General features: G+C 40.6%; 1 protein-coding gene across 2 annotated transcripts; it reads right to left on the bottom strand.

Moving 5' to 3' along the window:
• Window positions 1–652: 652 nt before the first annotated feature.
• Window positions 653–10,468, bottom strand: LOC103153059 (somatostatin receptor 3). Of its 2 annotated transcripts, XM_016661689.1 has the most exons (3): window positions 10,057–10,468; window positions 1,480–2,894; window positions 653–1,449 (listed from the first exon to the last, which is right to left on the bottom strand). In XM_016661689.1, exons 2-3 carry the CDS (start codon window positions 2,780–2,782, stop codon window positions 1,352–1,354), a joined length of 1,401 nt encoding a protein of 466 aa, XP_016517175.1. In that variant the 5' UTR covers window positions 2,783–2,894; window positions 10,057–10,468; the 3' UTR covers window positions 653–1,351. The 2 variants fall into 2 exon arrangements, with proteins under 2 accessions (XP_016517175.1, XP_007573903.1); XM_007573841.2 differs by having other exon boundaries at window positions 653–2,894; window positions 10,057–10,467.
• Between the last annotated feature and the right edge of the window lie 4,352 nt (window positions 10,469–14,820).

Raw genomic sequence — 14,820 nt, 5'->3', positions numbered from 1 at the left:
GGGGGCGTGACCTGCGCAGCCAAGGGGGCGTGACCTCCGCAGCCAAGGGGGCGTGACCTGCGCAGCCAAGGGGGCGTGACCTGCGCAGCCAAGGGGGCGTGGCCTGTTCAGCCAAGGGGGCGTGGCCTGCGCAGCCAAGGTTTTATAAGTTGAAAGATGTTTTGAATTGTCTCTGGATTTTCATTTCTAACTGGAATGTGAAATTAATTTGTTCTTGAATCAGAATCATAAAAGCGTCGCTCTACCTGTTATTTATGAAAGAAATATTTCTCCAAATGTGCTGAATTGCCGCAGTGATGTAAGACTGTTTACCTGAAGCTTTTTAGAGGCTGACCTTCAGAGCGTTAGCCGCACAAAGCGAAGCAGAACAACTGAACTGTGAAGGACTTTGGTTAACGTCAGGAGCTCTGACAGGCGTTTCAGAAATCAATCTGAGAGCAGAAACAAAACGAGTGGAATCCATTTGTTCTGAATCAAAATGAAAATATTACAACAAACTCAGTAGAATCTAGGAGTTAAATTACATATGAAGAAGTTTTAATCTGTTTGCTAACTGTACTTTCTGATAATCTTTCTGCAACACTTTAAAAAAAAAAAGAAAATAGCAAATGATCACTCTGACAAAGATTTAACAAAACAAGAGGAAAACTCACAAAGCAACAACATATTTTTATGGTTTCTGCAGGTTTTGCTCCCTGAATTGTTCTAAATAAAGAAACAAACATTCAGTTCGGCAAGTTGCAGCCAATCACATCTAGATCTGCAGATCTTAAAGCTTATAGTTGGAGAAGTAGAATCTGGTTTTTATCAATCAAAATACCAATACTATCTATACCAAGGTGAGTATTGGTGTCAGATCGATACTAGCTTGATAAGATCAATACTTTGTTTACAGTTTCTCTCCCAGGAAATTTCTGGAATTTGCTGACAGAGTTCATACCAGCAAATTAAAATCCTAAATATAAAAAAATCACTTCTTCAGTTTCACATCAGGATACTTTTTAAAATATTTGCAGATGTGAATATGGTTGAATATGATAACACTTCTCTGTTAAACTATTGAAGATATTCAGTGATAATGACATCTCAAAAGAAAGTATCGTTATAGGAATTAGTATCGGCGATATGAGCCCAGTTTTTACTCAGTATCGATCTCTTAGTGCAGGCAGATGGGTTTGTGAATTTTCCTCTAATTTTCTGTTCAAACCAACATTTAACACCAAAGAGCAGGTAAAGGCACAGTTATACATCTAGATGTGCAAATATCTACAGATTATAGTCATACAGACTGTATGAACGCCACTGAAGGCCACCATGATATTAAGCTAATTTTTTTATTTCTTATTTTACACTATAAATAACTTATCTCCAGTGAGGGGCTCTGTTCCGTGTTTTCTTCCGGCAGAGTTTTCACGCTTCCGTTTTTGGTTCCGTTCAGCAGCAGCGGGACTGTCGGAACCGACCCAGTCAGGACCGAACCGGTCAGAACCGACCCGGTGAGGGTCGGCCCGTTGGCCGGTTCCTTCCCTCTGGGGTCCCCGCCGCCGTCGCCCCGGTCCGGGGTCGAACTCTCCGCCGCTCTCTCCGCGGCCTGAGGCGGGAAGCCGCCGTTCCCGTTCTGGGTGATCTGGTAGATCTCAGTCATTTCAGACGCATCTTCATCGTCGTCATCGTCGTGGCGGACGGCCCGCCGCAGGCTCTCCCTGGGCAGCAGCGCCCGCCGCCCCTCGTCCTGCTGCCGCGGACTTTCCGCCGGTTCGTGGCTCTCCACCTTCCTGGTGGAGCGGCACAGGGCCTTCCGGAAACCTCTCTTGAAGTTGTCGGACAGGAAGCCGTAAACGATGGGATTGGCGCAGCTGTTGGCGTATCCGAGCACAACCACGAAGTAGTAAAGCCCCTGGTAGTCCGACGGCAGAGACACCAGCAGGTTGATGATGTTCAGGGCGTAGAAAGGCAACCAGCAGAAGACGAAGACCGCCACCACTATCACCACCATTCGCGTCACTTTCCGCTCCGACTTCCGCCTTTTGGTTGAGGTGGCGTGGACCTTTTTCCCCGAACTGCGGATCTTGAAGACGATGAGCAGGTAGCAGAGGCAGATGATGAGCAGCGGGCAGAAGAAACCCACGGTGGAGGTGTAGATGATGAAGGCGGCCCTCCAGATGTTGGCCGGCTGCGGCCAGCTGATGTTGCAGGTTCCTCCCGCCTTCTGGATGTTGGCGAAGATCACCACCGGCAGGACGACCAGGAAGGACAGAGCCCACACGGTGCCGTTCACCACTTTGGCCACCGGAGGGCGCCGCCACTTGGAGGAGCGAATGGGGTGAACGACGGCGAGGTAGCGGTCGACGCTCATGACGGTGAGGCAGAAGATGCTGGTGAACTGGTTGATGGAGTCGACGGTCATGACGAGTCGGCACATGAAGGGTCCGAAGGGCCAGGCCTGCAGCGAGTTCTGGACGGCCAGGAAGGGCAGGCCCAGCATGAACAGCTCGTCTGCGATGGCCAGGTTCAGGATGTAGATGTTGGTGACCGACTCGGTCTTGGAGTAGTGCAGCACGATGTGGATGACCAGCGTGTTCCCGCCCAGGCCGATGACGCAGACGACGACATAGATGAGTGGGATGAGGACGGCGGCGGCGCTGGGCCCGGCGCCGTCCAGGGCGGTGGAGTTGGTGGCGTTGAGCAGCGAGTCGTTCTGGTCGTTGAACAGGAACAGCGGGACGCCGGGCGCCAGGCTGCCGTTCTCCCACGCGGCCCCGCCCGGCGAGGCGCCCCCCATGTTGAGACACGGCTGTCGCTCCGCCGTGGACAGAAAAGCAGAGGATGATCCTCCTCCAGGTCTGATTCACATCGGCTCTGTTCTCCAAGGACAGCAGAGATCCAGATCCAGGCTGAAGAAAACCAGACGGATAGTTCAACTCTTCAGCTTTATTCATGTTCAAACATGAATAAAATGACATCAGAAGCTTTCAGTTATTGAGAAATACTGCAAAAAGTGTGAATATTAAACATCCAGAAGAAATTCTCTGATAAACTCATTTATTCCCAGCAGAGATTTGATTGACATAATGTCAATATTTCATCACATTTTGTGTTTCAATGATTTTTATGATGAAACTCAACAAATGTTAGTTTCTCAGCGACGGTTTGATGTTTTTATAATATAAAGCATTTTGAAGTTGTTGCTGAAATGAAACAAACAGTAACCTGATTAAATGAACATTTCTTTCTTTTATCTGCCACAAAGCGAAACTGTTTAGATGTTTTTACAGCTGTGATGACGGCGACACGTCTCCCTGCTTCTAATATCTCATCTCAGCATCAAGTCAAGAAGCTATTTTAACTTAGCAACCAGAAAAACAACAACTATCAAACATCTGAGCCGCCGGTGGAAGCAGACAGGAAGGAGCATCGCTGCTAAACGTGGAGCAATTAAAGCCCGACAGTTTGGAGAAGCTGCAGAAAACAGAGGAGGAAGAAAACCAGCAGAAACACCAGATTAAAGGAGGCAGTTATAATATAACAAACAGTTCTGTGGGAAGATGTGAAATTTTATAAATTCATCTAGACGGGATGAGAGTTTATTTTCTCTGCTGTGATTCTGATTCATGAACTATTTTCTCTTTTTATATTTTGTCTGTTAAAATGTTATTCCTTTTATTTACTAAGATGACCTCGAAAGGTGCTTTTAAATAAAACCGATTATTATTATTATTATTATTATTATTATTATTGACCACTTTATGATGAATTGATATTTGTGGCTATGAAAAAGTTCAATTCTTTCTAAGACACAAAAACAACAAAAGCTTCCTAAAAATCTGAATTTTCTGTTTATTTTTGTTTTGCAGCAGCAGAATTTATGAAAATATATAAATCCACATTCTGCCTCCTGACTGGTTTCCTCTCTCCTCTGTTTATTGAACAATTTTAGCAGCAGTTCAGTGTTTCATTTAGAACCAGCAGCAGTTAAACTCTGTATCCAGACGGAACCAGATGAGAAACAAACGCAGCATTAATGCTCTGTAACACATGCAGCATTAGTTGCAAAAACGACTCAGTATCAACTATCAACAAAGAGTAGAAAGAACAAAAGATAAGAAATCTCAGTAAATGTTCAAACCTGCCCACTAACGTCTCAGAGGTTTACAGTAAATGTATATTTTTAATAAAAATTGAGGCTAAGAAACAAATCAACAGTTAAAGATTTCCAATCTGTCTGCTGGTGAAACTTCCTATTTAATGCACAAAAATCATTAATTTACTCAGAATAAACCAGATGGAACAAAAATAAAGCATTAAACTGATAAACTCTGTTTCCTGCTGCCATGAACCAACGTTTCAGAAACAAACCAGGTTTTTATCAAACCGTTTCCTCCTCAACTCAAACCCTCTCTGATTTCTCTACCATTTTCAATAATCTCCAGTTTCTTGTGATTACACTAAATGTGCCAAATCTGGGCGCCATGGAAACCAAGAGGAGAGAAACGGAGGATCATAAATCAGACAAAACCAAATTAAATTCAGATGGATTTTTTCCCCGGTGGAAACAGTTGAGAGAGGAGAACAAAAAGTCGACTTTCACAGACGATAGAGAAGAAGAACGAAGAAATCCTACAGGTTTAATTTACCTCATATTATCTAAAATGATCCTGCAGTTAAAATGACAGGATCTTTTTCAGTGTTGCTCCTCACATCTTGTCAGGGATTCAATCTGATCTCAGGAGGAAATAATGTTTCAGACTAAATTTAACTGATTTTATTACATTTAGTTTGTCCAAATAAATAATTTGGTTACTTTTTATTTATTTATTTCCTGCTAATTTCCAGAAAGTTTCCTTAAGACACTTCAGACGATGAAGATCTCCAAATTATTTTTATCCAGAACCATCTGATCTGAATCAGGATCAGTTTCTGTCCAGTTATAATAACATCAATTCAAAATTAATCAGATTAATCAGATTAATCTCTGTGATTAACATGTAAATGGAAGGATTAACTGTTTTCCAGGCACATAGCGGCCATTTTGAATGAAGTAACTCTGTTACCTTCAGCAGTTATTAAAATGTGTTAAATTTTGACTTAAAAGGAATTTTGCTTCCTTATTTATCGCCTTGAAATTGGGCTGCTGTCTCTTTAAGAAGCTCCTGCTCTTTCTGAAGCTCCGCCTCCAGGAAGTCGTCCCAACATGGCTCCTCTATTAACCCTTTAACGTTCATTACAGCTGCTGAGCTCCTGTAATGAGCTCAGCAGCTGTTTGCTAATTGCTGCTGGCTAGTCTGAAGGAACTGAATGGTGGAGGAGCTGCGCCTGGAAGGCGGGGCTAGGTTCATCCAGGTGTTTAGCAGCTGAATGGTTGCCATGGAGATTAAAGGATTTCTCAAACATGAAAGAATCAAAGAAACACTGCAGGAAAACATTAAAACATGATGAAAATATCAAAATGTTCATTTTAAATAAATACATTTTTAAGAAAATGTTTTACCCAAATTCTCTGAAGTTTCTCTGTTTTCTAGGTTTTCATATTCTGGCAGGTTTAAAATAAATCATTTTGTTTAAATGTTGATAAAAAGCCAGTTTCAAGGCTTCAAACTGAAAAGTCAAATTTATTTGAAGCTGTTGGAAATATGAACTGAAGGAAACATTGTTCCTTGATTTTGCTGTAAAATGTCCGTATGGCTGGAAACACGTTACCGGCCCTTTAAGGCTTTCAGGTGTGAAACTCTGCTGGTGATCTTTAAATAAAACTCCGACTGAAAACAAGAACTATAACAAGAAAGAGAAAAATATTCATCCAAAAAGAGATCCACTGAATTATCTCGCCTGTCACCACCCGTCTCCATGGTTACCGTCATCCCATGGTTACTGCCCCCCGGAGAAGATGAAGCGTTTCAATATGGCTGCCCTGGTTGTTCACTCAGGAGTTGAAGAATCGTTCCTCTGCTCCGATCTGAGTTCATACAGAGACAACTGTAACTGATGTTTCTGTAAAAGTTCAGCAAAAACAAAATGAACGACTTTCAGCTCCCAAAGCAGCAAAACAGCCCAGTGCACCACACCGCCACCGCCGTGCTTCACTGTTTTCAGAAAAACGTTTCTGGAAAAATTGAGACGATATTTAATATTCTTTGTTTTCCACATGAATGAAAGTGATTTCATCGTCCATCACAGTTTAAGAAAACGTCTGTAATTTTTCATGTTTTTCTGATGTTTTTATGATGTTTTCATGTTTTTATGATGTAAAAATGTTCGGATTCTTTAAAGTATTGAAATGTGAAAGCAAAGTATTTTATTTTAGCAGAATCCTGAATCATATTTCATAATCATATTAGTTTCATCAGGTTTAAAATAAACGGTCGAACTTATTGATCTCTTCAACGCCATAACGCCTCAGGAAAATCGCCCCTCCCCCGCATGTTGCTGTCTGCCTGGTGGTTGCCACGCCGCTCTATGGGAATCCATTCATGCTGAAAAGCGGCGCTGTTTCACTTACCGCCTGAGTGAAACTTCATGATCTCACCTTCACATTCACTCAGTCATCTGCAGAAACAGAACCGATTCCTGGACGACCCGCTGAGGAACGGTTTTATTCATCAAAGAGAATAAAAAATAAGAAAATATCGCTGAAGGAATCTGAACTTATTTAATCTAACACAAACAGACTGGATTATTGCAGATGAAGATTAAATTCTGTCGCATTTTCTGAAAAGCAGAACTGATAATGAACAAATGAATTTTATCTGAATCTTGATTGGAAACTATTTTATTACTTAATGCATCATCCATAACATAAATCTAAATAAATGTTATTTCAGCAATGTCAGAGCTGTTTCCTCTAAATGTTTTTCTCAGCTTATTAAAATCTGATTCCTTCAAAAACACAAAATCTTACCAACTGTTTCTGTTTAGTTTCTAGTGCAAATATTTTAATTCTCCTGAATTAAAACAAACAATTTTCCAGCTAAATAAATGTTTTCAGTCAATAAGTTTATTTTTCTGATTTATAGTTCATTAATTTTATCCTTGAATTTAATGTATTTTATCCTGTTTCTGATCAATGTTTTTAAACTTCTGCTCTTTTGATTTTTCTGAAACTCTGTACGATAAATAAATCGCGTCCTGATTGGTGGAAACGCTGCTAATTAGAGCTGCAACGATTATTTCAACAATCAATGATTCTGTCGATCATCTGACCATAAATCAGATAAAAGCATAAAAATTAATAACTTTAAGCTTCTGGATTCTAAATAATTTGTGAGCTGAGATTAAAAGTACCTAACACTTTATATTAACTAATAACAATTCAGACAAAAGATTCATCCAACATTGAGACTAAAGTTCATGACTGAGAGTCTCAACCTGAGGTAAAATGAAACATTAGGAAATATTAGCAGCAGGTGTGTGTAAAAATGTTTGAAATAAAAAACCCAAATGAATGATATTTATTGCAGTTATGAATCTATCAACTCTGACAACAAATAATAATAATTCATGTTAAAATATTTAGCAGATTTGATCAACTTTAGGTTTGGCAAAATGTTTTTCAGTTCATTTCCCAAAAAGCCATGAACTCATATTCACTTCCATGATGTAAGAACATTTTCTTTGCAGTTTTCACAGATAAAATCTGCTTCATAAAACACGATGGAAAACATAAAACCCTCAGATTCAGTGAAAGCCTGTCTGCATTTTGAAATAATAAATGAAACCAGCAGGTTGAAGTCCTGACTGGAATCTGACCCGGTCAGGATGATTCCTGCGCGTCTCCATGTGTGAACAGACTTCATGTGGGAGGAACTTCGTCTGTCACCATGGAAACCTGAACCAGTTCCAGATGCGGAGCCGATTCACCGAGTCTCGAACCAAACGGGTCAGACTCAACCAGAGGGGGCGCTGTTCCCCTCCTCCTTCATGACCTTTCAGTTTCACACAGCTGCTGAGAAACAAACAAACTTTTTCCTGAAATAATCTGTGATATAAACAATTTACTTCCTGGAAAACATGGCGCTGCTTCCAAAGCTGCATCTCTGCATCGCTTTCCTCTCTGAAATCATAACTGATAGAATTTCAGTTCACACTCCTCTGACAAGCTGCAGAATAAAATCCAAACCTGAAAAACCGAATTCATGTCATTAAACATGTTGAACAAACTCAGCAGCTGAAACAGTTCCTCTGATCTCTGGAGGGGATTTACCCAGATTATCTGACAGATTAAAGATCAATTAGGAGACATGATCCAGAGATCCAAATTAAGTTATAAAATAGATAAATAATAAAGTAAAATGAAGCATGTAGATACTTCAGTAAAAATAGAAATTGTACAGAAGTAAACTAGATGTGATTTCACGGATTATGCAGATAATCCCAGAATCAGACAGAAACATATCAGTTCCAGGTTCAGCTGTAAACAGATCAACTGCAAACTGAGACTTTCTCTGAAAAAACTTTTATCTGCTTCTTCTAACAGTTCAGACTGTATGACTGTGTCTCCTCCTTCGGTCCGGTCGACCCGGTTCTACTGGAACCAGAACATCTGCTCCACCTCCAGCTGCTGTGGCTCTGAGTCAAACCAGCCTGTTCCCCTCCTGGCCTGTGGGGGCGCTGCACCAAGAACCACTGAAGGAAACGACACAAAAACCTCTGAAGACACTGAGAGCAACTTCCTGTTTCACCAGATGGAAACAAGATGGAGGATTTTAGCGGTTGGAGGATTTCTCTTTAGGCTAAACACCAGGAGCCATTTCTGCTGCTAGCGCTAGGCTAGCATGTTAGCTCTGGTTGGAGTTACCCAGAATGCCCTGCATTGTAGTCCACTTCCTGCTTTTGGAGCGGTCTACGGTCCGCTTGGCGTTCACATTCAAACACCCAGATGAGATTTGGAGGACCAGAGGTCAGAGGTCAGTTAGCACTCACACCTCACCAACTGGACCGGACTTTGACTAGACACCAGACTGGAGTCAGACTGAATATGTCAAACAACTGTATAGAAATTTGACTTTGTTTGGAGTCGAATCTGATTCCTTGAAATTGGGTGTGTGTCTCTTTAAGAAGCTCCTCAAAGCAGGAAAATGTTTGAATCTCACTGAAATCGGTTTTCCTGCTGTCTCTCCGTGTCTCTGCATCCAAATCACGTTTTGCTTTGTTGTTTAAACGTAAAGATCAAATTATTAAACGTTTTTATTTTTCCACAGGACAGATTTAACAACCTGAGTTCCTGTAAATGATGATGAATAAACTCTGGATAATTTCAAAGCTTTTAATGACCTCAGCTGCAAACCTTGAAATAAATTTACTTCACAATCTTCTCAGTATCTCAGCTTCCCCCTCAATCACACTTTTTCCTTCCACTGAACTTTTAGTTAATCTGCTTGGAAACAGACTCTCTGGCTTTTCTCCAGTCAGGCACCATCTGCTGCTCAGTAACATTCTGTTAAAATCATTTTAATGTTTCATGTTTGTGTTCAGCCAGAAACATCAAAATATTCAGAAATGAACTAAAATCTGTGAAAAATGAATCCAGCATTTTAGATTTCATCATATTTCATAGGTTTCATACATTTACACTGATTTTATTTAAAAACTAATAATAATAATAATAATAATAATAATAATAATAATAATAATATGTATTACAGTAATGCTTATGCATCATGTCAGGTTTATTTGGTTTGTGTTAAAATGATCAAAAAAAAAGCAAAAGGAAATTCATCATGTAATAAAATGACATAAATATTAAAAGTTAAATATTTCCATGTGCACTGAGATGCTACAAACAACCCGGCAGCAAAGAGGAACAAAAACAAAAATCACGTAAATAAAATTAAAAAAACTCAAAATATGATAAACCGACATATAAAAATGTGAAAATGGAGGAAATGAGAGAAAAACATTTATCATTTTATCTCTGCGCAGCGAGATTTCTGTCTTCCAGCTAATTTAACTCATTTGCATTCATTTTTATAATAATTATTTTCAGTCTTATAAACTTTGCTGCCTGAATTAAGCTGTGATGAAATGAGTCTCAGCAGAAATCCTCCCTGAACTCCGGCTCACCTCCAGGCGCTGCGCGGTCCGCCGCTCCGAGGCTTTCAGCGGGGAAACAGGAGAGACCTCCAGGCGCGTCCCGGCCCCACCGCGCTCCGCCACGCCGCGCTCGGCGCTCCGCAGCCGGACTCAGTGCTGCTGCTCCGCCCGCTGGTCGCTCCGGCTCCGGCTGGTTTCTAGGTAACAGCGCTGCTGCTGCAGGCGGTGGGAGGAGTTCAGCTGCATGTCTGCCTCTCAGGTGCTGCAGCATTCCCTCACACACACACCCCCACACACACACACACACACACCCCTACCCCTCTAATTTCATTACTGCCCCGTTTATTTTTGGTCTCTGCGCTTGGAGGCGGTAAATCTTCTCTGGTTGGACGTAGAAACTATTTTCCTGTTTTGAAACCAGAAGTCTTTGGCTGTTTGGCTCCAATCTGACGGCTCTTCAAATCAAACTGCTTCCTGTTTGGGAGTCAAAACTCAGAAATGACTGAGGTGGAAATGATTTCAGCTCAGAACCATCAGCTGTGTTTTATGGGACAGAACAGAAAGTAGAAAATAACAGCGATGGAAAGGTTGATGACAAATGGTCTACAACATTTTCACTGATAGAAATCTGAAAAGTGTGGTGGGAATTTGTGTTTTCAGTCGTTTGAGACTGAAGCCTGTTTCTGTGCAGCAGCTGAAGTTCAGTCCGACTGGTGGAGAAAATCTGAAGGTCAATATTTTAATCACATTCTCAGATTAATTTTGGTTCAGACTTTGAATGATTTTCAGCTTCCAGGTTAAAATCTTTGCCAGGATTACTTAACTTTTACCAATTCACCTGCAGAAACGCAGGCCCACAGCATTAATCTGCCACCACCGTAGTTTGCTGTGGGTGAGATTTATGAGCAGCTTTAAGCTTCTCCTCTGTTTCCTCTGCTCTTCAGTTGCTCTTTGTGTCTTTTTACTGGGAAATATTTTACGTTTTAAAACCCTTTAAGCTCCTCACATTAAATCAGAGACGTGGTTCTGTTCGTGTAAAATCCAAATAATCCATCAAACTTCTCTTTCCTGATCTCCATCTGCTCCTTTCTGATTATTTCCTCTCTTTGGAGCGTCAGATGTTTCCCTCCCGCTGCAGCATGTACCTTCATGTCGTCCTTGCAGGAATAATACGCCATGATTCAAGAATAATAATAATTATCGTTCTCTCACCCTTGAAGGAAAACAATGGAGTGAATTCAGTGAATCCTGTCGTCTAGTGAAACTTATTTCTGAGCATAAATGATCATTTTCCATCGTGAAGTGAAGCAGCAGCCATGATCAGAGCTGCTGGGTTTCATTCAAAGATAAACAACCAGATTCGGCTCTTCACTTTGTAAAAATCAGAGTTTTCTGTAATAAAAAACAATTTTGTTGATTAATTTGCATTTTTTAATTTCAGACTAATTTAATGGAGTAATGTTCCTGGTGTGTGGGAGTGAGATGTCTTCATGAATAGAAGATCTCTGAAGCAGGTGGCACACCTGTCTGCTCTCACCTGTTCCTGGATTATGAAGGTTTTCATTAATCTGCGATGCTGCATGATTTCATATCGATGCAATACGAAGTAAATAAAGGGCCATTATCGCCGATATCGATATTAAAACGATATATCATCAATCTTCTGACCTTTAGATGTTTTTATTGTTTTTCTTTTGAATGATTTTGTTTAAACCAAAACTGACCATAAAGTTTTTATGTTTTTACAAAATATACATAATGATATTGATATTTACATGATAAACAGTAAAATAAAACACATTTCTAAATAACAAATATTATTTATATTATGTAAATAATTTATATTATTTACAAAATGATGAGAAAATCTCATCATTTTCTCATGAGAGAAAAATTATTTCTCTCATCTGAGAAATCAAAGCAAAATCTTTTGTACAGTAAAGTTGAGAAACTCCAAAGACTAAATAAAATTTAGAGAGAATCTGACACTAAAGTATTGATCTTATCATCAGTCCAATACCAACTTGGTATCAATATTATCGATATTCTGAGTCGATTTGCTGATTGTGATCTGCTCCTCTTCCTCTCCAGATGTCGCTGAACCACAAACTGAAGTTTAATCGTTAAAAACACAAACTTTACTTCTGATTCTGCATCTGTGTCTCTGGTCCGCTTCAGACCGCTCCAAAAGCAGGAAGTGAACCACAACGCAGGGCATTCTGGGTAAATACAACCAAAGCTAACGTACTAGCCTAGCGCTAGCAGCAGAAATGGCTCCTGGTCTTTAGCCTAAAGAGAAATCCTCCAACCACTAAAATCTGACGCCTCCATCTTGTTTCCATCTGGTGAAGAAGGAAGTTGCTCTCAGTGTCTTCAGAGGTTTTTGTGTCGTTTCCTTCAGTGGTTCTTGGTGCAGCGCCCCCACAGGCCAGGAGGGGAACAGGTTGCTACTGGACTTTAATCAGGTTTTTGTGTCGTTCTTTTAACGGTTCTTGGTTCTGTTTCATCCAACAGAACAATCCCTCCTCTCTCTCTCTTTACATTTTACATTTTTGGGGTATTTTTTATTTTTAAATCTGCTTCCACTTTAGTTGTTCTGCATTTCCTCGGTTGGTTTGTGCAGGTTGAACTCTGCAGACATTTCTAATGAGGTCTGATCAGGTTGGAGCCTTTCCACAGATTTTGCTTTGACTTTGTAAGAGCCTCTAATTTTCATAAAATAAAAACGTCTCTGCCAGGCTTTTACCATACACAAAGGCACTTTGTGTTGAACGCTGCTCTCAAACCAATTTTAGTCTGATTATTGCTTTTAATTGAATCTCTGTGCAAACATGTCAACAGCATCGTATTTCCTGGATATTAGGTTTTTATTAATTCATCCACAGGAGACATAATTAGGACGTCGCTTTCAGGGACTCGACAAAAACAACCCGATGTTTTTATTAGGCCATCCATCACCAGAACGTGTTCCTGCTTCTACATTCACAATCCTTCAGTTTATTCATGATTCTCTGAGTTTCAGCTCAGACCTGCTGGGTTTGAATGTAGACACACCGAATCCAACAAGTCCAGTCAGATCAGCAGCGTTTAAACCAAATTTCTATGAAATCATGAGATCGAAAAGGTTAATGGATTTTATCACGTTGGGAATCTTTCACCAAAAACCAAAACGCTGAAACAAACGGAAAGACAAGTTTGACTCCAGGAAAGGAAAGATCTACAGACGTACCAAGAAAATCACTTTCACGTTAAAAACATTTAACATGCTAACTAACTAACTAACTAACTAACTAACTAACTACTTCCCTGAAGCTAAATATTTAGTTAGCTCACTGCATATTTAGCTTGGCAGATAAATATTTAGATTGAAGCTAATGAATAAGTTTCTAACTAAATATTTAGTTAGATAATTAAAAACTCGGTTAGAAGGTAATGACTCAGCTGGCTAAGTAAATGTTGAGTCATTACCTTCCTGTGTTTCCTGTGTTCAGTCCTGTCCCTGTCCTGCCTTCCTGTGTATTTGAACCCACCTGTTGTCTTTGTCTCGTCTTGTTCATCATGTCTTCTGCTGTCTGCCAGATTCCTGTATCTACATTAAACCTGCTGCTACCTGGGCCCACCGGCGCTGCTCACCACCACCAATCAGGACAAATGCTTAGTTTGAAGCTATTTAGTTTGAAACAAAATATTTACCTTCCTGAAGACTTAGTTGAAGCTAAATATGAGGTTTACTAACTAAATATTTAGTTTGAAACATATCTAGCTTAATAACAAAGTATTTAGCTTGAAGCTAAAGTTAGTGTGAAGATAAATTTTTCTTGCTAACTAAATTCTTAGTTTGAGTATTTGAATATTTAGTTCAACCAAAAATATTTATTCTTCTACATATTTAGTTTGAAACTGAGATTTATGAATTACTAACATGGTGAAAATACGACTGAAAATACTTTTGTTGTCTCTCATAAGGGGCTTTATATCCCTAATTATTTTTTACAGTATAATTTTATGAACAGCGCCCCCTACCAAATGAATAATTTTCATCAGCAGTTTTTTCAGTGCATTGTCCAGAGTTTCCAGCTGAAAATACGCCCCCTGCAGGTTTCTGGCTGAATCGTTTCCTGAGCTGCGATTCTGATTCTTCTCAGATCTGCAGATGAAATCCGGCGACGCTGCAGGTCAGAGTTGATGCAGCCAGATGAGCCAAAGCGAAGCTCACAGCAGGAAGGAGGCCTGACTGTCAGATAGCAGCACTGATGTCCAGGTGACATCTGCCATGTCAGCATGGACCAAAATCTATGAGGCTCAAATCCAACATCTCGTTAAGAAATTAAAGCTTCAAAATAAAACCTTCTGAATGATGAAGCTGTAAACTGTTCATCTGAAGCAGAAGAGTAAAACGCTCAGACTCTGTTTGCTGGTTTGGTTTTCCGTTGATCAGCCTCACAGCGCGGCGGGGAAAGACCTCCGACTGCGTCCCAAAGGTCAGACACGGCCCACCACTTCCCAGCATGCATCTCTGCTGCTTGTGGCTTTTATTGGACGAAGCACGGCCCACACATTCAACACGATGGCTTACAGTTTCCCTCCTGACATCTAACACTGGTTCATGGAGACGCTGCTGCAGCTGAAACGTGAAACACAGAAACCTGCTGCAGCTGCCGCCTCTACCAGCAGACTGTCTGCTCCAAACTGGGAGACGATGCTGGTTTCTGAACTGGCTGCGAAAACAGTGGGTGAGTCAGAGGTGAAGTATGACAGGGGGCACGGGTGTAGGAACGAGTCTGTCATTGGGGG

This window comes from Poecilia formosa, unplaced genomic scaffold (assembly GCF_000485575.1).
Source record: "Poecilia formosa unplaced genomic scaffold, Poecilia_formosa-5.1.2 Scaffold339, whole genome shotgun sequence".
NCBI lineage: Eukaryota > Metazoa > Chordata > Actinopteri > Cyprinodontiformes > Poeciliidae > Poecilia > Poecilia formosa.
Note: the sequence above shows the minus strand (reverse complement) of the source record. Positions and strands in the feature narration are given on the sequence as shown.